At 49.6% G+C, this 23,445-nt stretch overlaps 1 protein-coding gene across 2 annotated transcripts in view; it reads left to right on the top strand.

The window, feature by feature from the left end:
- MECR (mitochondrial trans-2-enoyl-CoA reductase) overlaps positions 1-21,832 on the top strand; it is a 37,309-nt gene extending 15,477 nt beyond the window's left edge. The window contains exons 4-10 of one of the 2 annotated variants that reach the window (XM_021093341.1): positions 6,496-6,639; positions 9,966-10,068; positions 11,137-11,239; positions 12,180-12,253; positions 14,546-14,606; positions 14,760-14,832; positions 16,206-21,832. In XM_021093341.1, coding sequence (XP_020949000.1) covers positions 6,496-6,639; positions 9,966-10,068; positions 11,137-11,239; positions 12,180-12,253; positions 14,546-14,606; positions 14,760-14,832; positions 16,206-16,366 — 719 coding nt within the window. In that variant the 3' untranslated portion in view covers positions 16,367-21,832. 2 annotated transcript variants of the gene reach the window in all.

Raw genomic sequence — 23,445 nt, 5'->3', positions numbered from 1 at the left:
TGGAAGTGGGAAGTGCAGGAGCTCCGGTACAACCATATCCATCCCCCGGAAGGGCTCTGACCAGCCCTGCCTGGGTCCTTGCCCATCTGTGAACCTATCACCAGGGGACAGGGTTGGGCCACTCCAGTTGCCCTGGTGGAGTCTTTTGCTGGCCTCTGTGGTATAGAGGGTGGGGCCTTGCAGTTGACAGCCCCAGAGGTTAGGAGGGAAGAGTTCTAGGAAGAAAAAGGTACCAGGCAGGAAAAAATGGTACCAGGAGTCTACTAGAAGTTCTTTCCTTCTCTGAGATCAGGAATGCCTCCAAGAATGGCCCCACCCTCTCCTACAGCCCCCTTGGCAGGGAAGGAGCCCAGCCATGTGAGCAAAGTGAGAGCTGCAGGGATTCACTGGATACTGACTGGTGCTTTTTGCCAGCCCCATGCAGAGTGAAGGGCAACAACACAGGTCAGACACAGCCTCTGCCCTCAAAGTGCTCTTGGCTGGGAGTGGGGAAACAACACTTAATAGAAAGCAGTGTAACGAGTGCCGTAATCACAGGATGACCACAAAAACAGGGGTCCTCTCTTGGGAAGCATTAGGAAAGGCTTTGCAGAAAAGTGATGCCTCAACTATGTCTAGAAGACTGAGGAGAAGTGCAGCCAGTGGACCTGGGGAAGGAGGGCTTCCTTGGCAGGGAAGGTAGTGTGGGCAGAGGTGTGGCAATGGGAGAAGACCTGGCACAGTCACCACTGCAGGTGCCTCAGCGTGGCTGGGTCGTGGGTGGGATGGGAAGAGCAAAGTAGAGAGGTCGGCTGGGGCCCGGTCGTGGAGGATGTGCACCCACCATCAGTGGGGGCCTGATGAAGGAGTGAAGAAGAGTGATTTGATCAGATTTGTGCAGTGCACAGAATGCTCTGGAAGGGCAGAGGGTGGAGGCAGGAAGTCAGTAAGGAGGTGGCTGAGCAATCCAGGCTTTAGATGATGAGGGTCTGAACAATCAGTGCTGTAGGACTGGAGAGACCGGGTGGATATAAGAGGACTTGGTAATTATATTGGAGAGAATTAAGGACGTGTGCCAGGTGTGTGGGTAATTGCATGCATGGAGGTGGTACTGGTGGTGGTAGTGGTGGTAGACGGAACAGGGATTTCTCCCCAGAGAAAAGCAATTCTTTTAAACCAGGTGCCAGTAGGAGAAGATGAGGATTTTATCATTGCTGGGATGATAATTAATTCAGTTTATTCAGTAAACATTTTATGAGCATCTGCAGTGTACCAGGCTCTAGCATACCGCAGTGAACAGACATGGTCTTTCTCCTAGTGAAGACTGATGTTTAGCAATCATTAAACAGCTAAGTCCTCAACTGACCAGCTCTTTTTTTTTTTTTTTTTTTTGTCTTTTTGTCTTTTTGCCATTTCTTGGGTCGCTCCAGCGGCATATGGAGGTTTCCAGGCTAGGGGTTGAATCAGAGCTGTAGCCACCCGCCTACGCCAGAGCCACAGCAACGCAGGATCTGAGCCGTGTCTGTGACCCTACACCATAGCTCATGGCAACGCCGGATCATTAACCCACTGAGCAAGGGCAAGGATTGAACCCAAAACCTCATGGTTCCTTGTCGGATTCGTTAACCACTGCACCACAACGGGAACTCCTCTCTCTCTTTTTTTTTTTTTTTTTGTCTTTTTGACTTTTCTAGGGCCCCTCCCACGGCATACGGAGATTCCCAGGCCAGGGGTCTAATTGGAGCCGTACCACTGGCCCACACCACGCCACAGCAACATCACGTCTGAGCCGCATCTGCAACCTACACCACAGCTCATGGCAATGCCAGATCCTCAACCCACTGAGCAAGGGCAGGGACCGAACCCGCAACCTCATGGTTCCTAGTCGGGTTCCACTAGATGGGAACTCCTCAACTGACCTGCTCCTGGTCATTTTTCCTGTACTGAGCTGCTCAGCTCTTGCTGTGCCTATAGCCAGCCTTTTCCCACATACAATCAGTCCCAAGGGAGATGGAGCCAGAGAATGTGCAAACTGACTTCGTTGAAAACACTTAACGCTCGCAAGTTTCACGGGGGGTGACAAGCACTGGCCTGGGAACAAGGCAGGCTCTCCTTCCACCTCCCCTCTATAACCTTGTTTATGTCACAACTACTTTGAGCCTCAGTTTCCTCGTCTCTGAAGTGGAGCTAATAGTCGTTGCCTTGTATATCTCACCTGAGAGAATGCATGAAGTGATCTCTGCAAACACTAAGTTTCCATATGTGTTAGGTCAGGGGTCAGCAGACTTTTTCTTAAAGGGCCAATTAGTAAATATTTTAGGCTTTGTAGGCCATTCCACTTCTACTCAACTCTGCTGTTGTAAATAGCCATAAACAATACATAAAAAGTGGGCTGTGTTCCAGTGAAACTTTATTAATATTCTAAGGTTTTAGTTCATGGAGTTCATAAAATATTTAAAAAGCTTAAAAATTAAGCAAGCAGAGTTCCTGCCATGGCTCAGTGAAAACAAACCTGACTAGCATCCATGAGGACGCAGGTTCGATCCCTGGCCCTGCTCCATGGGTTAAGGATCCGGCGTTGCTGTGAGCTGTGGTGTAGGTCACAGACATGGTTAGGATCCTGCATTGCTTTGGCTGTGGTGTAGGCCAGCAGCTACAGCTCCAATTTGACCCCTAGCCTGGGAACCTCCATATGCTGCAGGTGTGGCCTTAAAAAGACCACCAAAAAAAAAAAGAAAAAGAAAAAAAAAGAAAAGAAAACTTAAGCAATGCCTCAGAGTTCTCTCCCCACACCCTGCCAGGGAATCTGACTATGCAAACATCATTCTTGTTTTGGACTGCCATGTTTTTTATAAACTACATTCCTATATATAAATCTGTGTTCTTCATTGTTCTTTCATTGGTTCTTTCCCTGAATGAATACCACACTGTTTTAATTTCCTGGATTGAATGAAACCTTATTTACAAAAATAGGTGGTGAGCCATATTTGGCCCATGGGCCAAAGTTTAGAGACCCCCACATTAAATGACGGAGATGGTTAAGGGTCAGTCACACATGGGAGTCCTCAGAACTCGGGCCAGGGGATTCAGATCAGAAAAGGAAAGCAAGGGGCATTGCACACCTACTGTGTACAAGGCACAATGATAGCACAAACATCTTCACATAATCTTCGCACTGTGACAGGAGTGTTATTCTCTGCATTTCATAGGTCAGAAAAACTGCAATTCAGAAAGGGTAAAGTGATCATTTGACGTCACACAACTAGTGAGTGGCAGAGCCAGGGTTTTTTCGGGAGGTGGGCCAGAGACTGAATCCAGGCTACAGCTTCGGCAATGCTGGATCCTTAACCCACTCTGTTGTGCCAGGGGTCAAATCTGCACCTCGATCCTTAACCCACTGTACCACAGCAGGAACTCCCAGAGCTGGGGTTTTTAAGCCGGTCTCTCCAACTCCAGAGTCTAAGGGTTTCTTTTTTTCTTTTTTTGGCCACACTGCCAGCATGTAGATGTTCACAGGCCAGGAATTGAACCCAGGGATCTGACAACAGATCCTTAACCAACTGTACCACAAGGGAATTCCCAGGGTTTCTGCTTTAAAGCCCTGAAAGCCCTGGAGGCTGACGTGATATGGCCCTTATACCCCAAAGTTCTCTTAAGAAGAGGATTAGAGACTGTCCAGCCCCATTTCATGTCTTATGAAATCCATGTTTAAGCCTTAGAACATTTTTTTATAACATCGTACTTTATTTCTGTCACTTTATGTATTTTTTTTCTTTTTAGGGCTGCACCTGTAGCATATGGCAGTTCCCAGGCTAGGGGTTGAATCGGAGCTTCAGCCACTGGCCTACGCCGCAACAACACAGGGTTCTGAGCTGCATCCGAGACCTCCACTGCAGCCTCCAGCAAGGCAGGCTCCTTAATCAACTGAGCGAGGCTAGGGATCAAACCTGCATCCTCACAGACACTATGTGGGGTTCTTAACCCACTGAGCTGCAATGAGAATGCCAGGTTTTCTTGGGTTTTTTTCTTTAAATTTCATTAGAACATGGAAGTCCGTGTCAAGAGCTGAATTTCCATTGTCCTGCCTTTCAGGGAAATTAGAAAACACCTTTGATTTCATGCCTAGAAAGCCCTACACTAAGCATTTGGCACAGAGTAGAATACAGTAAATGTTGACCAAGATGAAGGGGGCACTAATTATGAAGCTGTCACTGACAATTTGAAAACCAGGCTCCAAAGGAATCCTTTGGTTTTTCAACCTCTTTATTTTCTCAGCCAGAAACCTCTGTGATTGACACAGCCTTTAATAGAAAGTACTCCTGCCTCCTGGCCCCCGTTCCTGGCCCCTAAAGCCTCCATTGCTTCTCCCCTCCTGCAGCACAGTTAGCAGTCTAGGCTGCCCCTGGTCCTCACACCTGGACCGTGGAGTGCCCGGTCCTGTTAGAATCCCAGTCACAGAGGAGGCCAAGGGCCCCGAGGCATCGCAGACACCAAGGTAGCAAGGCTCCAAGTCGTTTCTGCCACATGACCTAGCAAGTCCTCGGCGAGCCAGGGCTTGAATGTGCGTCTGTGTGACTCCGTGTCCTCTTCACTTCTGCTTTATACTGGATCCTGCCTGTGTGGGTACAGACCTGTCACCCCTCACCCAATGTCATCAAATCCTGTTGACTCTTAGCTTCAGACATAACTCAAATCTGTCTGCTTTCTTCATCCCCTCTGCCAAAGGTTGGGCAACCAACACCTCTCATCCTGACCCTCCAGAAGCCCCGATTGGCCTCCCTACCCCACAGTCTTTTCCACATAGCAACAGAGTAATGTTAAAGCATAAAGCCAATCATCTCAGCCTTTTTTTTTTTTAATTAGAAGTCTCCCATTCACTGACAAAATCTGTTTTCTACCCTTGACCCTGAGCCCTGTGTTTTGCAGGCTGCAGGCTGTGACCCATTAGCAAAATCAATCCAGTGAGTTACAAACTTTTTTTTTAAACTAAAATAGAATAGAAAAGAGTACATTACACAAAGTAAGTTTTGTTTCAGTTTGGCTTCTTGTGTGTGTGTGTGTGTGTGTGTGTACATTTATGTATGTACACATACTGTGTTAGAATGTAACTCACGGCAGTTACTAGTCAGGGTTACAAACCTGACTGGTAACCATGAGGATGTAGGTTTGATCCCTGGCCTCACTCGGTGGGTTAGGGATCCAGCATTGCCATGAGCTGTGGTGTAGGTCACAGACAAGGCTCGGATCCCACGCTGCTGTGGCTGTGGTGTATGTAGGCTGGCAGCTGTAGCTCTGATTCAGCCTCTAGCCTAGGAACATCCATATGCCACAGGTGTGGCCCTAAAAAAGCAAAAAAAAAAAAAAAAAAAAAAAAAAGGAACGTAACTCATAGTACTGTGGGCCAAGATCATGAAAACCTGTGTGATGTCCATCCAGCCTGAGCCACATCAGCCACCTCTCCGGCCACTCTTCCCACCACTGTCTCCCCTCCAGAGGTTCCATTCCTACATCTGTCCTGCCTCAGTGACCGTGGACATACTTCTTCCTCTTCTCAATGTTCTTTAATGACCTTTGAGTGGCTGCATCCCTATCCTTTAACTCTTAGCCTGTCACCTCCTCAGAGAAGTTGTCCTGACTCCCCTCTAAAGTAATTCTCTCCACAGTTACTCTCTCTTTTTAGTTTGTAATTCTCATACCTGCTTATTCATGTCTTACCTGTTTTGCTCCACTGGTGTGAGAGCTCCATGGACATATGGGCCCCGTCTGCATTGTTTGAGGGCCTGGCTCGTAGCTGATGTCGGATGAGTATCTGCCAACAGAGGCCAGAGAGCCAGGCGACCTTGGGCAAGTCATGGCCTCAGTTTCCTGCCCTGTTTTGAGTGAGAAGTTTAAACGTTTTTCTTTTGTGTGTGTGTGTCTATAACTGGAATGTGGGCTGGGGGTTAGTGAGCTTTTTTTTTTTCCAGTTTGTAGGATTTTTTCATTTGATCAATGCAGTAGCTCTTGGGGGAGGCCAGGCAGTCTCTCCTTGCTAGTGTCATCTACATACTAGAGTAACCACAACTCTATGACCTGGAAATTGGCTCAGACTGGCAGACCAGCAAAGCCAGGGCCCACACCTAGGCCTTCAACTTCGACTTTCATGCTTTTTTCCATAATACCACCAAGTCACCCTGCCTTAGGTGAGAATGAGGGCTGAGTGGGAAATGGGGCTTTCTCGGCTTCTCCACCCTGGCGATGATGTTGCTGTCTCACCCTCAGAATCCGGTGGTTTGAGATCCTCAGCCACCTGCTATGTGACACTAGCTAAATCTGAGAGAAACTAATGTGGGAATAACAGGCTCCCTAACATAATTCTCAGGAGGGCTCAAAGACAGTCAGAAAGACTTCAGGATTTTCCTTTTTCTCCAAGCATTTCTTGAAATCTGCTGTCCTGGATGCCCGTCTACTGAGGAGGGAAACTGGGGTTGGGTGTGGAGGGGGTCATTCCTTACCCCCCGGCTCCCTCCCACCCAGGAACCTGGCAGACGGAGGCGGTGTTCAGCGAGGATGCACTCATCGGGGTACCAAGGGATATCCCTCTTCAGAGCGCGGCCACCCTCGGTGTCAATCCCTGCACAGCCTACAGGATGCTGATGGACTTTGAGCAGCTGCGACCAGGTAGGACCCTCAGTGGGGGAGCAGGCCAGGTGCTCCCAACCGGGCTGTGACCTGCATCCTGACCCCAAGACCTGGGAACTCACCGGTGAGGGCCTGCAAGGAAGACAGCCTGACCTTGGTGAGTGTGTTATCGCTGCTTTACTTGGAAAGATGTTAGCCTGGGTCCTGGAAAACCGCTGAAGGGTCACATTCCCTAGAGCTTGGGATGGAATTCTGTCATTCAGCAAAAATGTATGGAGCTGTGCTGAGCTCCGGGCCTACAGAGCCAGACAAGATAGACGCAGTCCCTGTGTTTTCAGTAAAATGCTGAACTTAGTGATTCCACTCAGCATCGCTGTAACACTTGCAGTCCCCATACGTGACTTCACGTGCATTGCCCCATCAGATGTGCCAGATCGTCAGAGCAGTGCAGTGAGGTCTATAGCGTGGGTTAAGAGCTCAAGCCCTGGGAGTTCCTGCTATGGCACAGTGGGTTGAGAACTGACTACAGTGGCTCGGATCCCTGTCCTGGCACAGTGGGTTAAAGGATCTGGCAACTCGCCGCAGCTGTGGCATAGGTCACAGCTGTGGCTCAGGTTCAATTCCTGGCCCAGGAATTTCCATGTGCCACATGTGGCCATTAAGAAAAAAAAGAGCTCAAGCCCTGGGCACATAGCCTGGGAAGGAACCTCAGCTTCGCCTCACTAACTGGGAACTGACTTCTCAATTCATCAGACTTTTCATCTGTAAACTGGAAAGTGAAGACTCCTGAGAGCTAACTGAATCATGCAGTGTGACACTTAGCACAGGGTCTAGCACACAGTGCAGTAAAGGTGTGAGGCTGTTGTGATTCTCCCTTTTTACAAATGAGGAAACAGGTCCCAAGAGGTAAATTATTTGTGTAAGATCCCCTCAGTAAGGAAAGGACAAAACCGGGTGTTTCATGTGGGCTTCCCCTGAAAGCAGAGCCTAAGATAAGGACTTGGGGCAGACAGCTCACTGGGGAGGTGACCCCGGGAAGCAGGAGTAGGGACAGGGACAGTGAAAGAGGAAAAGCAGCGAAGGCTGATTCCTGCCATGGGTGACCAGGGCCCAATCCTGCTGGGGGACCCTCCACAAAACCTCCCAGAACCCTCCTCAGACCTAACCTCCAATGACAGGAGGCTGAGCCAGTTACCCACCAAGTCCTGTCCCCGGTGGTTGGGGGGTTACCCCACACACCACACATATCCGTGAGCTGCCAGGGGCCGTAGAAACCACCCAGTCCAGCTCTGACATGCTGACAAGGAAACTGAGGCTGAGAGATGTCAGAGAGTGATCGTCTGAGGTGGTGGCTTTGCCCAAGGCTGGTGAAACAAGCCCCAGCTTTCCACAAAGAGAAACGCAGGTTCTCACTGCTGTGGCAGTGCAGTCCCAGGGCCCTTTAGTGGAAAAAGCCGGCAGGTGTGGGCAGAGACCTTTGCTCGAGTCCTAGTGTGGCAGATGCTTGGGTCACCTATGCCCCATCCCCACTGGCCCCCTTGGACTTGGGCCGCAGCTGTAGTAGTCGCATCAGACAACCCACCACCCACCTCAAATGCCCACAGCACATCACTCCACTTTCCTGCCCCAGGGCCGGTATGAAACGTGTGGTCCTGGCCTGTAATGAGAATTACATTTAACATTGGAATCCAGTACACAGACATATATGAATATATATGTAACGAGAACCAGACTTTCATGGAATAATATTTACCCTCACTATGTGTGATGCACTCCACTATTTTTTATTATATTTTCCTCAATTTTAACTTAAAAAAGAAAAGAAAAGCTTGAACCCACTGGGTTGGTTTCATACCTCACCGTTGGGTGACAATCTGTAGGCTGACCCTAGCTAAGGAGGGTGGTGTTCTTCTTCCAGAAAAATCCTCTAGCAGGAAATCCCTGCTGCCTCTCAAAACCCAGATGGTATTTCAGGAGAACAGAGCACCTACCCGGGCACAACGGCACTGGGCTATAATGAGGAGCCCCAGGGGTGCTCCTAGGACTCCTGTTTTCTGGGGGAAAAACTGAGCTCAAAAAGTATATGACTCAGAGTTCCCGTCATGGAACAGCAGAAACGAATCCGACTAGGAGCAGTGAGGTTGTGGGTTCGATTCCTGGCCTTACTCAGTGTGTTAAGGATCCAGTTTTGCTATGAGCTGTGGTGTAGGTCACAGACATGGCTTGGATCTGATGTGGCTGTGCTTATAGCCGGCAGCTGTAGTTCCGATTAGACTCCTAGCCTGGGAACCTTCATATGCCATGAGTGTGCCCCTTAAAGAAAACAAAAAAGGACATGACTGGAGTTCCCGTCGTGGCGCAGTGGTTAACAAATCCGACTAGGAACCTTGAGGTTGCGGGTTCAATCCCTGGCCTTGCTCAGTGGGTTAAGGATCCGGTGTTGCCGTGAGCTGTGGTGTAGGTAGCAGACGTGGCTCAGATCCTGCATTGCTGTGGCGTAGGCCGGCAGCTACATCTCTGATTAGACCCCTAGCTTGGGAACCTCCATATGCTGTGGGTGCGGCCCTAGAAAAGGCAAAAAAAAAGGACGTGACTCATCCCACCTCATTCACTTTGGGTCGCAGTTGTGGAGAAGCTGGGATTCATAGCCCAGCTCTGGTGCATCTCCTTCCAGAGCCCACGCTTTTTCCCAGCACACCATACTGCCTCCTGCATTGACTAAGTCCAAAGTTAGGCCAGGGCTCTGACCACAGGCCATCTGGAGGACCCTGTTTCAGGGGTGCCAGCTTCTCCAGTGCGGTTCTAATCCCATTTTGAGGCAGTGTGACTTCCCCTCAAGAAGCTGCACGCCATTGATAGAAATGGACGTGGATATGAACAAGTGTACATCAGGGCTGCCCTTGAGCATTAACAGAGATGGCCACAGAATGCGACGGGAGCACATGGGGGCAGAACCTGGGAAGGCCTCCTGAAGGAAGCCACACACAAGCTGTGCTTCAAAGGATACATAGGATTTCAACACAAAGGGAGAGAGAACGAGGAAAACATGCAAACCAAAGAAATAACATAAGCAGAGACTGAGGACATAAAAATGGAGAGAATGATGGATACAAAATCATTTACACAGCAGTGTCTAAGTTGCGTCCATTGTGAACTGTGAGTTGCCAAATCCTGGCAGGCATCATGGGTGTTGTAGAGGTTTAGGGGCACTAGGAGAAAAGTGAGCGACACTCCAAGGCTCAGCAGCCAGGTCCTGGATCCCTTGAGAGTATGTAGACTCTTCCTCTGGCCCTGTAATAGGATCCCAGGCTAGAAGCCCTTGACTTACCACGGGTCTCAACTTGAGTCTCTTCCTGGCTCCACAGGGGATTCTGTTATCCAGAATGCATCCAACAGTGGAGTGGGGCAAGCAGTCATCCAGATCGCCGCAGCCCTGGGTCTGAGGACCATCAACGTGGTCCGAGACAGGTGCGTGGGAAGGCCTACTCCTTGCCCACACTGGGCTTTTCTGCCTCGCCCGCTGCGGGTGCCCGTGTCTCCACCAGGTGGCGCCCTTGCCTACGCGATCCTTCTTTTCCATGGGCCCGCAGCTTTCCGACAGCTGAGCCAGCCTCCAGCTCTGAAGTCCAGTAGCTTTGGGCTATAGGATGAGTGAATCTTTGAAATGTAAACAGAATGCAGGAAGGAGGTAGAGAAGGCCCTTACTGAACAGCTCAGAGTTTTTGAGATGCTTGACTTGTGATAATCCCATGTTTTCAAAAACCACAGTTCACATTTGGAAATGTTTTAAGCTGCATTATTCTTTCTGTGAACTGACCCAGTGCCCTTTTCCCCTTGCATTTGTGTGATACTTTGAAGTATACTCAATACAGACATAAAGGAGCTGGGACAGGTTTGTCATCACTGTTTTACCAACGAGGAATCTGAAGTTCAGAGAGAGGAAGCCACTTGCTCAGGAAGAAGACACAGCAAATCAGAGCAAGCTTAGTTTTCTGGTTTGTTCTCTCTCCATCGTATCATCCAGCTTCCTTAAGCCTCACTGTCCACGAATATGGCTGTGGTGGTCAGGGAAGTCCAGTCTTAGTAGAAGAACTGACAATCACTCTAGTGCCCCGTCCTCTCAGCTGTGTTAACAAAAATTGTTCTGTTTGCCTCGGTAAAGAGCCACTCCTGGGCTGGAGTGTGTTTGCACAACTCTCTGAAGAGCCCTTTGGAAAGGGGGGGGGCGGGGGTGAGGATGCAGAGTTTGCCATCCCAGTAGAGGAAATCAGGAAATGAAAGACCTCTCCCTTTGCACAGATGGTTTCTAGTATCCTTGAGGTGCCAGGGGCAGTAGAAGCCACCTAGTCTTGCTCTCTCATGCCAGTGAGAAAACTGAGGCCAAGAGATGTGGGTGTGTGATGAGGTTGGGTAGCCAGTCCCAGCTTCCCGCAATGAGAAACGGGTTCTCACAGCTGTGGCAGAGGGGTCCTGGGAGCCTTCGTGGAGAAAGTGAGCAGATGTGACCAGGGACCTTGGATTGTGTTTGCTTTCCAGACCTGACATCCAGAAGCTGATGGACAGACTGAAGAATCTGGGGGCCGATCATGTTGTCACAGAAGAAGAACTAAGAAAGCCTGAGATGAAGAACTTCTTTAAGGTACCAGTGATGAGGGACATTGCACCTCCATCCCAGGCCCATCTCCCTGAAGAAAGAAATTCACTTGAACTAGAAAAGCTGGGCACTAGCCCCACCGTTCCTTCCCAGAACCCTCCTTCATCACTTCCTGGAAGGGTGAAGCCCATTCCCTCGCCGGGGGCCAGCGTGCATTAAGTGGCCGGGGCTATGAGGGACCAGGAGAGGCAGGCGAGGTTTAGGAACCCCTGAGTGATTTGTAGTTGTGTTTGTGATGGACTACAGCAGCCCACACAGCCGATGGGACACTCAGGATCGGGAGAGGAGCTGAGGAAACTGAGGCACCTTTCCAAAGCACCTCCCTTCTAGTTTCCCACAAAAAAGCTCTGCCACAAAACAACCCCCACAAAAGCTCTGCCACGTAGATGCCCTCTGTGCTGTTTTATAAATGAGAAGATGGAGACTTGGAAAAAAGAAAGGCCTTGACTAAAACCACACGGTCACAAGCTATGGGGTCGGGGCTGGCCCCAGGTCTCTCTGAACTCAAAGCCCTTTAACCTTCCCCAGCACACCTAGTAAGTGACCAAACCACATCTCAGCCTCTTGTCACTCAACCCTGGAGGGACCAGCACACACTCACTTGAGAACACCCGCCTCTTGAGAATATTTCTGAAGCAGTAGGTCAGCACATCTAACATAAGCTGAGTCGTTAGTGTCCAGAAGAGCGGGGAATGAAGTCCATCACAATGGAACGTAGATGCCCTTTGTCTGTCCTTTCCCAGCAGACTTGCATTTTGGACAAAATCCTAAGCCAAATAACAGGATTAAGCTGGTGAAGAAAAGCCCCTTCCCAAGCCATAAACATCCTATTCCTTTCGCTCCCTCGTGACGCAGCCCTTGGACCAGGGAAGTGCTGTTTGTGGCAGAGGGGTAGCTCGCTCACTGCAGCTCCCATATTTTCCAGAATGTGCCCCAGCCGCGGCTTGCTCTCAACTGTGTTGGCGGGAAAAGCTCCACAGAGCTGCTGCGGCACTTGGCGTAAGTCCCCGGGCCCCACGGGTCCAGTGTGCTGGTGCCCTTCCAGGCTCTAGCCAGGAGGACCACTGGGTGACCAAGTCCCAATGGCCAAGGCCAAGGTCAGTCAGCATGACCCTGAGTAGGAAGATGGAACTCGGGCCATGTCCTAGTTATCTGGGCATGTCCTTTGTCAGCTTCCTCCTTCACAGAGACACCTGTCCAGCTTCGTCTTCCAAGGGGCCCCAGAAGCAGACTGCTGGGCGCTCTGGGATAGGGGAGCAGTTAGGGATTCATAACCTAGGGGCATTTGAAAAAGTCACTTAGTCCTAGCTTATTAGCTTCTAAAATTTTTATTAACTTTTAAAATTTTTATTAGCTTTTAAAAATAGATTCTAGGAGTTTCCTGGTGGCTCAGCATGTTAAGGATCCAGAGTTGTTACTGTTGCGGCACAGGTTTGATCCCTGGCCTGGGAACTTGTGTGTGCCATGGGTGTAGCAAAAAAAAAAAAAAAAAACAACTTTTTTTTGAATTGAAACAGACTCTAATGTTAGAGAGAACATCATACTCATATTATAAAACATCTCAAAAGCATATGAAAGTACAAAGGAAAAAGTAAGCACAAAACTTACCTATCGTTCCACAACGGTGGGGGATGCACACTGCCGACAGTGTCCTTCCGGTCTTTTTTCCTTTAAACTTCTTGAACTGAAGGGCACCGAAAAGGACACTTCCCAACCAAAGCACCAATGTTGTTAACTCTTATTTGCTAGCACTCACTGGCCACGGGGTACAGAGTACTCACTAGGTACAGAGACGGGGACTCTGAGGGAACCCTCTAGAACTCGCAGGCTGGATGGGAAGATGGGTCATGTGATCAAAGAGCGGTGGTAATGATCACTGGGCATTTACCATGTACCAGATCGTGCAGCATGCTTGACGTTCCCCTTCCACACCCCTCTGGGCGAGGGGCACCTCCCCATCCAGACAAAGCCCAGAGAGGGCTCCTAGCTTGCCTGGGTCACTGGGACTCCTGAGCGCACCTCTTCAGCCCTAGTGCAGCAGCCTCCAAGGCCAAGTGTGCTCCCCACGTCACTCGTGGGCGGAAGCCTTACCCAGTGGTTACAAGTGTAGGCATTACAGGCTGGGTCAAGTCTCAGCTCTGCTGCCTGCCAGCTGTGAACCTATGAAAAGTTAGGCAGTACACTAGAAACAACCCAGGCCTCAGTCTCTTTGTCAATAAAATGGAGGAGCTAAACCTTTTCTGCTCCAGAAGTTGAGCCCAAGGGGCTGTGAGGTCAGCACAAACCTCTCTGAACATAAGAGGTGGGCCCCAGCTTTCTCATCTGCAAAATCCGAGTCAGAAGATCCTCCCTTAGCATTACTCTGAGGATCCGCTGGTACGTGTAAAATGCTCGGGCCTGCGCCTGGCACAGAGTAAACACCCAATGAATGGTAGCTGTTCTGATTAGACCAAGTGTGGTGCGGATCCAGAGAGGCAGGGCTCGGTCTCCCCAGGAACTACTTTCTAGAGCAGGTGGCATGAAGGGAACTTAAGACCAAACTGCCCAACAGCCTCTTCCATTCTGTAGTTTACAGAGCCTCCCTCGTGTCGTCCAAAATATACTTCAGGTCATCCTTGATCCACAGGCTCCTAAAGGAGCCAGATATGCTGGGAGGGGAACGCAGGCTAAGTCAGACATGTGAGTCCAAGCTTATTCATCTTAAAAGGTCTAGGAGCCTCTCTCCTGTTTAACCACTGGGGTGGCTGTGGGTATCAGGCCACAGGTCCTGACAATTGCCATCGTCCCCTGCACTGTCCACACTATTCTTTAGCGGCAGAGCTATTGCATCTCACTGGGCCTTTGAGTGTGTACAGAAGACGACAGACGGTGTGGCCCACCATGGGCAGTGCCCAAGGTCACATCACTGCACGCACATACGTACACTTGTACACATACACACAACATACACATAGACACACATACGCACATGGCTGAACTTGGGTCCTGAGCTTGTATAGAGGGTTTTCATCAAAGCCTGACCAGGAGCTTAGATCAGTAGGCTCCCAACCCTGGCTGGACAGCCAGGTCCTCTGGAGGGGGTGTTTGCTTGTTCGTTTCCTGTTGTTTTTCATACAGATCCTCACCTCCTGATTCATTAGGGCTGGTCAGGCCTAGGAATCTGTATTTTTTTACTTCCAGGGGTTCTGAGAACAAGGTTTAGGAGGCAGGGGTGGAATGGAAGCACTGTAGCTCTTTCAAGACAGGCTCTGTCTCTACCTGCGACCACTCTGTTCTCTCTGGACTCTTCAGGCCTGGAGGAACCATGGTGACCTACGGGGGGATGGCCAAGCAGCCCGTCGTCGCCTCCGTGGTAAGCTGGTGGGGAGATATGCCTGGAGACAGGCTTGGACACCACACTGGTGCAAACTCAGGCAGTGCCCCACCCCTGGGAGGCATCAGAACCTCAAGCAGTGCCCTAAGTTCCTGGCCTTGGAGCCCCAGCATGTACTTCCTGTGTCCACAGAGCCTGCTCATTTTTAAAGATCTCAAACTTCGGGGCTTTTGGATGTCCCAGTGGAAGAAGGACCACAATCCAGGTAAGTGGATGATGGCCCCATTACCAAGAGTCACACAAGAGGCCAGTGCCTACTGCGGAAGTGACCGGCCACTCTGAGCCCTGGAGAGGTGATCAGATCCCCAACCTCACAATAGGATAAAGGAAAACAATCTCTGAACCCAGCTGCAGTCAGCAAATAGTTATTGGCTTAAAGTGGGCTAGGCCTTGGGGCGCCACACAGAACAAGCCAGTCCCTGCCTCCCGCCGGCAGCTGACGGTGGGGAAGCCCGCCGTGGAAGACAGCCGCATAGAGAGGACAAACTCTGGAACCACCATTACTGGCTACGGGTTCTACCAAGCCGAGTTGTGAGCCACAGGGCAAGGTACTGGACCTCTGCCTCGGTTTAAATGTCCCAGTTGTTCAAACAGTTGTTAGCCCTGTTTGACAGAGTAGGAAACTGAGGTTCAGAGTGGTTAAGTGCTGGCCCCAAGTCACCCCCACCTAAAGGATGCACAGCCAGGAGGTGAACAGCCAGTCTCTCTGGCTCCAGAACCTGAGCAGGCACACATTCTCCTCTCCTGGAGAACAGGCCCCAAGCTGAGCCTGAGGAATGACATGGAGTTGTCCCAGTCAGGGGGAGGCATGTGATGGCGTAAATGGGGTGTTTTGGGCAGAAAAATGAACATGTGCAAAAGCCTAGCACAGAGATGGGAAGCTGGACAGATAGGCGTGATAAGATTACGACAAGGACTATAAAATCCTCTTTAAGGAGCTCAGACTCTACCTTAAAGGGAAATGGAAAGCCACAGAAGCGTTTTAAGCAAGGGTTGTGACCGGATATGAATGTTGAATGAATTGATGTGTGTGAAAAAGCACTTCTCAGCCCCAGCCCTCGCTTCTCCTCTTCCTCCACCATACGGGGGTCCTGAGTGGGCGGCATGCCCTGGGAGGGCATGTGGGTGACCTCGACTGGTGAGGTTCCAAAGGAGGCCTGGGCTCTCGGAAAAAGCTCTTTTCTGCGAGCAGAGCTCATCTGTTCCACATCAGTTGGTGTGCCAGGCATCACCCACCCCTCCCTTGTGCCTCTTCTGGTTTCTCTGCCTCAAAGTGATCCTGCCCTCCCACACCATTCAGGACTCCCCGCTACACCCAGTCAGGTTCTGTGGGCCTGAGCCATCACAGCCACCATGCTGCCTGCTCATCAGCTCTGGGGGCTACTCTCTGTGCTTCTGTCCCCACCCTGGCCCTCACTATCCTGAACACAGGCAGGAACCAAGCTGCCCTGGCCAAGCCCTTGGGCTCTCGAAGCTTCCCTGGAGCTTGGTGCCAGCTCCTGCCCACAGGGGAGGCCCGTGTGTCATGGGCCCGCCAGCCTGTGGCTGCTCCCCTGTCTGACCTCCACCCTCCCACAGACCAGTTCAAGGAGCTGATCTTCACACTGTGCGACCTCATCCGCCGAGGCCAGCTCTCGGCCCCCGCCTGCTCCGAGGTCCCCCTGCAGGACTACCAGCGTGCCCTGGAGGCCTCCATGCAGCCCTTCGTGTCTTCAAAGCAGATTCTCACCATGTGGTGAGCCCAGAGGAGCCAGAGTTAAGTGGGAGGGGAGGCGGATCAGCAGGACCGGTTTCAGGCCCTCCCTTTGGGGCCCCCACCCTTTTGCAGGCTGCTCCTCTCCCTCCTGTCACTTCTGACTCAGAGAATCAGGAGGGCAGCCAGGGCTTTCCCAGGGCCAGCCTCAGGGTGTCTAATAAAGTCCAAATTTCCTAAAAACAAGCAAACACAAACCAGCAGAAGTCATCCCTGTCAAGAAGGCCGTCTCCCAGCACTAAGAAGCCGCCTGGCCTGCCCTCACCTCTCATCCAGCTGTCATTTCTGACCTCCCTGAAAGCAACGCCTGGGCAGGGCTGGCAGGTACAAAAGCCAGTCAGAGACTTTTGCCTCTCTGCCCTCAAGCCCTCCAAGCCCACAGAGCGGGATCTTCTGAAAAGGAAGGTCCGACTCGTTCTCAGGTGGTCTGCAGCTCAGGACGGGGCAGGGGGAAGATCAGCTCCACAAACGAGCAGGTGCCAGGCTGAGAAACCACAGAAACGGCCTCTCCTGTGGCCACACCATCCTCATGGAACGTCTGTTCTGACGGAGGAGGTAGAAGTTATACCGGTGGTTCTCAGCCTGAGGTCTTTTGCCCCCGGGGGACTTTCTGGCTGCCGTAATTGAGGGCGTGCTGCCGCTGTCTAGTGAGGAGAGGTCGCCGCCGAGCGCCCTTGTGCGGAGCGCAGCCTCCCTCCCGCCGCAGCGCCGCTGTTGAGAAGCCCCGCGTTGAAGCCCTGGTCCCGCGGTAATTACCGTAGCGGTTAGCGCGCTAAAGACGCGTGCGGTGCTTTGAGCTCATGACTAAGGCCTTGTCCTAGGCCTTCCTGAGTGAAGCTTGAAGCTGAGCCCTAAAAAATGAGTAGCTTTGTTCAAAGAGAAGAGTTTGACGCTGTGCCTCTTTGGTGTTTGCTTCGTGATCCCTCAGAGCAAAGCGCCAGAGAGGCGGGGACGTCTCCCTCATCACCTGGCTCTCTGTCCCTGCGCTCGGGAGCCTCGCTGGGGGAGTACTCACTGGGAGCCCGAGTGTGCCTGAGGCTGGGGCGACCCGGGCTGGCCCGAAAGCAGCCTGCCTGCTGCACAGTGTACTAACGCGGCCGCTGGCACGGAGGTGTTCAGACCTGAGGGTTTAAGGAAGCCTCCCAGAGGAGGTATGGTCACAGCCACCCTGGAAGGCCCCAAGCAAAGCCAGCAAACAGCATGCCGCAGAGTGGAGGCCCAAGAGAGCCTGACGGTGGGGGAACTGCCCCCAGGCGAGTACAGCCCCTGGCTAGGAGGTGGGGGGCATGCGAAGACTGAGATGGGGGCAGTGGGCAGAGTGGGCGGGCTCAGGACTTACCCTTGAGACAGAGGGGGCACTGAGGGATTTTAAGCAGTGGAGTGATGTGGGAACTGACTCTGAAGGCCAGAGGACTCTCGGGTTTTGTTGCGCACCGACCTATACACGGGACCCTGTGCAATCCTCTTGCCTTCAGGAGCATCTTGTTTGTCCTCTGGAGAAGAGGATTGATGTCACCCTGGGGCTGGGAAAGGGTTGCAGGTGCCCCCTGGATAAGATTTGTACACCCCCAGTTGCCCAAGTCCCTCCTGTCCTTTGTCCTCAAGGTTAGTGAGATGGATGGTTCATGCAGTTGATCAGTGTGGGCAAGTGCAAAAAGTCTGAGCGGGGAGGGGGTGGCTGCCCACAGGCTGCAGGAGTGAAAGTTAAGATTAGTTCTTCCAGGGCACCCCACAAGGTTGAGCTTAGGAGCTGGGAGGAGCCTGCAGCCGTGGAGAGCAGTGGGCCCCTAGTATAGGCTCAGGAGGCAGACGGGGAGGAAGATTCCTAGCACCGCTAGAGATCTTGTGGAGGGGTGTCCTGAGAACGGTACCTCTGGGGGGCGGCAGCTAGCATTTAGGCTGGCCTTTAAAGGATGATATTTTCACAGGCAGGGGAGGGGGACAAGCATTACTGATTAAGGGAAGGATTAAAGTTATACAGAGGACATTTATGTCAGAATCTTCTCGTTTTCCCCAGATACCATTCTCTTCGTAAGAATTAAAACTGACAACTTCTAGGTGGGCATGTGGTAGCTGGCACAAACAGTCTCCCTGCCTCCTTGCAGCTGATAAGGTCTGTCCTATGTGATGTAAGCAGAGGTGGCAGGTGGCAGTTTCTTAGGAACCTCTTTAAAATAAAACTGGCATCCATCCTATGCCTCTTTCTTCCCCTTTCACTTCCTCCTGACTGAGATGCAAACATGATTCCTGGAATCTGCATGGCCGTCTTTGACCATGTTGAGAACGGACAGCAGCAAGATCAAAGGGGCCTGGGTTCCTGACACCCAGAGGCCAACTGTCCACCTTAGGACTTGAGATGAGAAAACGAGCTTCTGTGTTATTTAAGCCCTTAGTGCTTGGGCTTTCTCTGAGTCTAATCATAACTGATAAATATGCTATGATTTAATTTATATTGAAATCATGTCAATCATCTGAAGCTGAAAATTTCACAAAAATCACAATCTGAATTGTGGCAGGTTGTGATTCCCAGCTAAGGAATTTGGACTATATCCTTTTGGCAGTAGGGAACAAAAGATTTCTGAGCCAGAAGATCCCTCTTAGAAAAATCCCTCTAGCATCAGCAAAAGGTGAAAGCATTCACTGTCAGAAGATCTATGTATGTTAAGGAAGTTTTCTAGGCAGAAGGAAACTATCAGATAAAAAGATGATTCTGCACAAAAGAGTGACAAGCAACAGAAGTGGTGTGTACATATATATGTATATATATGTAAATATAAAAAAACATTTTTCTCATTTTAATCTTTTTAATTGATCACAGACTGTGTAAAGCAAAACTAATAGCAGTGTATTGTGTGATTTATAACACAAGGAATTTAAATTAGTGAAGTAACCAGACCAAGGCCAGGAAGAAGGTGATGGATATTTACAGTTGTATGATTCTCATACTATATACACGGAGTGCTATAATATTTGAAGCTAGACTGGCATAAAGATGTGTAAACCCTAGAGAAACCACTAAAAAACAAAACAAAGAAGTATAAATATTAAACAAAAAAAAAGAGGAGTTCCCGTTATGGCACAGCCAACTAGTATCCATGAGGATGCAGGTTCAGTCCCTGGCCTTGCTCAGTGGGTCGTGGATCCAGTGTTGCCATGAGCTGTGGTGTAGGCCAGCAGCTGTAACTCTGATTTGACCCCAGAAGGAAGGAAGAAAAAGGAAAGGAGATCCCTCTGGCAGCAGGTTGGGGGACAATTTGGAGAAGGGAGGCACTAAAGAAAGAACATCAGACATTCCCAGATGAGTCAAGTCTCCCTATAATTTGAAGACCAACATAGGGATTACCAACATTTAATGAGGTCAGCAGAGGAAAGGAGCCTGAGACCTAACAATGTCAAAAGAGAATCTGACTTAGAATGGATCATCTTATCCTTTCTTTACAAATACAGGAGATTTTTTTTTTTAATCTTCAGGCTGAATAATCTCTGTGGAGCTGGGACAGCTCTTCTGGCCCATGAAGTAAACAGTATCCTTTTTAAATGGCTGAAGGAGAATCCTTTGGCTCCAGGAGAAGGAAAGAAGACAAATAGGCATTACCTCCTAAACCAAAGCTTGGGCACACCTGAAGCCCTGAGTCTTGATGACTAGCTCCCCTAGCATCTGCCCCTCATCTGCTTACAGCCAGTGCCATAATATTGATGACTGCTGTCTTGGGAGATGAGATAATTAAGCCTGCTTTCCTCAAGGAAAGACCAAAGCCCAGAAGAAAAAGGTTCTTGCATTAACCTGTGTGTGCCAAGCGTCTGTCCTGGTACATGGAAGCTCGCAGCAACTCCCACCAGCCCCAAGCTTATTGACAGGTGCCATGCTAGGACACTGAGCCAGCTGAGACAGCCAGAGGAAACGGTGGAAGAAGAGAGATTCAGTCCTGGCACAGCATCTCCCTGCCTCTGACGGCAGGAAAACCCTGGGGAGACAGGAGGGCTGACTTGAAGGTAAGCTGGCACCCTGAGAGGGAAGAAAGCTTTCCCTGTGCCCCTGACCCTCTGCAGCGTGCAGGCACTTCCACATGCATCTTCATTTGATTTTTACAACTTGCCTATGTCACAGGTTTTTTTGGGGGGGTTTTTGTTTTATCTTTTTAGGACTGTACCCGGAGCATGTGGAAGGTCCCAGGCTAGGGGTCAAATTGGAGCTACAGCTGCCAGCCTACACCACAGCCACAACAACATGGGATCCGAGCCATGTCTGCGAACTTCACCATAGCTCACAGCAATGCCAGATCCTTAACCCACTGAGCGAGGCAAGGGATCAAACCAGCGTCCTCATGGACACTAGTCAGGTTCGTTACTGCTGAGCCACAACAGGAACTGCTGTCATAGAAATTTTAATATCCCCACTTTTCAGAAAAGGAAGATGCAGAGAGAGGAGGTGACATGGTCACCAGCAGGAAGCAAGCCGGCACCAGAAGCCAGGTCCCCTGACCCTATCTGGTCACCATACCAGTCAATCCCAATCCCTTTGGCCCCACAGTTGGCCTTGGCTCCCTCTTTTCTCAGGTCTCCTTGATTTTGTTCAGTGATAATTGACTGAGTCAGAAGAATTCAAATTTCCCTGAGTCTGTTTCTTTGAGAGGCATGAAAAAGGAAGAATCAGGAAGCCATTGAGGTAGTCCAGGTGAGAACTCATTCATTTATTCATTTAGTAAATAGTTGAACACCCATTATGTAAAAAGTATACAGCAGGAGACAAAAGACATGTCCCCTGATACCAAAGAGTTTACATTCTAGTGGAGGAGAAAAACAGTGAATAAGTGAATAAATGAGGTAATTACAGCGTGTGGCAAGTGCTATGAAAGAAAAAAAATAACAATATCATAGTGATGAGGGTACTCAGAGAAGGTGGGCAAAGAAGGTCTAAATCCTGAGTAAGAAGTCATCCATATTCCAGGCAGAGGGAGCAGCATGTTTAATTTTAAAGCCTTGATGTGTAAACAATATGACCAAGCCTTAACTAGCTTAGTTAAGTGGGAGTAGAGAGAAGTGAATGGATTCTTGAGTATTTAGAAGTGAGAATCAACTGGACAGAATGCATGTGGTGCTTGAAGTTTGAACTTGGGCACCTTGCTAGAAAGAGATGCCACTCCCTGAGTTAGGGAGCTCCAGAGGAGAAGCAGGTTTTGGAGACAGACATTTCCTCTCAAGGAAGGGGGGTGCTCTTTCCCCAGGTTGACCAGATTATGTAACAATCAAGGTCAGCATCAGTTCTTCATAGTAACTATGATCCTCACACTTTTCTAAATACCAAATGGAGCAAAGATTGCAACATAAAAATAAGTCTTAGGAGGTCCCTCGTGGCCTAGTAGTTAAAGATCTGGCATTGTCACTACTATGCCACAGGTTCCATCACTGGCCCAGAAACTTGTGCATGCCTCGGGCATAGCAGAAAAAAAAGTCCTAGAAGTAACAATATACAAATGACTGGTTTTTTTAAAAAAAAATTTTTTTTTACCTAAGTGAGGAAGGCCTTTCAAACTACAATGCAAAATCCAGAATCAAAGAAAAATAAAGGATGGATAAATTCAATCCATAAACATCCTTTGTTTTTGCAAGGCAAACTCACACTGAGGAAAAGTTCGCAACTCATTTGACAGAGCTCATTTTCCTAATTATATAATAAATCAATAAGAAAAACAGGCAAAAAATATAAACAGACACAAAAAGGAAAATGTCTCTTACACATAGGAAATAAGACTCACTCAAGGTAATTACAAACTATCCTGAGACACCATTTTTCAGCTATCAGATTGATGTTTGATAATGTGATGATGAGATGGAGAAACAGATACTTATGGAAAATCGAGCAAATCTATCAAAACTGCCCTCCCACACCCTTTGATCCAACTATCTTATCTCTAGGAATAGATCCTACATATATATATGTATACAAAACTACTCACTGAAGCAGTTATAACCAAAGGTTTGAATCTATTTCAATGTCCTTTCCTAGGCACTGATTACACAAATCAGTGTATAAAATGGCATATTATAAACCATAAAAATAATCCTGAGGAAGCTCCTTTTGTACTCTTACAGAATGAGTTTCAAATTATATTAAATGCAGAACCATACGTGTGGTACACCACAAGTTGCTTTACATGTGTAAAATACCTCAAAGAACATTTACGAAATTGATTATATTGTGTGGGCCTCTCAGGGAGTGGAGGGTGGGGAACTAGGCTGCCAGAGGACAGAGATGGGAAGACTTTTCACTGTATATCATTTGAACCAGTTAATGAATTACCTTTCAAAATATAATTTCTGAAGTAAATAAAAACAGCAAAGAAACAAAACTCCTTTGTGATTCTAGATAAACTGGGTAGGAGAGAAGGGAACCAATATTTACTGAGCTCCTACCACGTCCCAGATACTGAAGCCCTTCCACATACTCTCTTAGTTACCCTGGTAGTCCACTGAGATGGGATAAATTATTCTAATTTTACAAGTCAGAAAATAGATTAAATTGGTAATTTAATAATTTAGCCAGTGACAAGCCTAATCTAGCTCCAAAGTTCTAGTCTCTACTTTGCACACTGCTTCCACTGAAGCAAACTGTCCTATTTTTAAAATAATATTGCTATTATTTATTGGGCACTTACGAGGTGCTAGGAACAACTCTGGAAGGCTGGAATTACTAATCCCCCTTTTACAGAGAAGACGAAGCCGAAAGGCGCGTAATGAGCTCAAGGTCACAGACAATTAGAAGCCAGGTTTAATTCCAAATCTGCTCTAGAGTCGATACAGCTCCGGGTTCAAGGGACAAAAGCAGCAATGCTCTCAGGGCTGGAAGGAGGGGGACGTGGACACTTCCGGGGGAGGGGCGAAGCCCGCGGGCTGCGCCAAGCGGCGCAGGCCCCTCGCGCCAAGCTCGCGAGAGGATGTACCCCCGCGCCGCCTGTCGATCACCTGGTCCCGCCCTGCGCCGGCGCGCCTCCGGACAGGCCCCGCCTCCACCTCCGGCAGGGCGGGAAGAAGGCGCGTTCCCCCCCCCGTTACTCTCCGCGGGCG

Source organism: Sus scrofa, chromosome 6, assembly GCF_000003025.6.
Source record: "Sus scrofa isolate TJ Tabasco breed Duroc chromosome 6, Sscrofa11.1, whole genome shotgun sequence".
In the NCBI taxonomy this organism is placed as follows: Eukaryota; Metazoa; Chordata; class Mammalia; order Artiodactyla; family Suidae; genus Sus; species Sus scrofa.
This window is presented reverse-complemented; position numbering and strand designations above follow the sequence as displayed.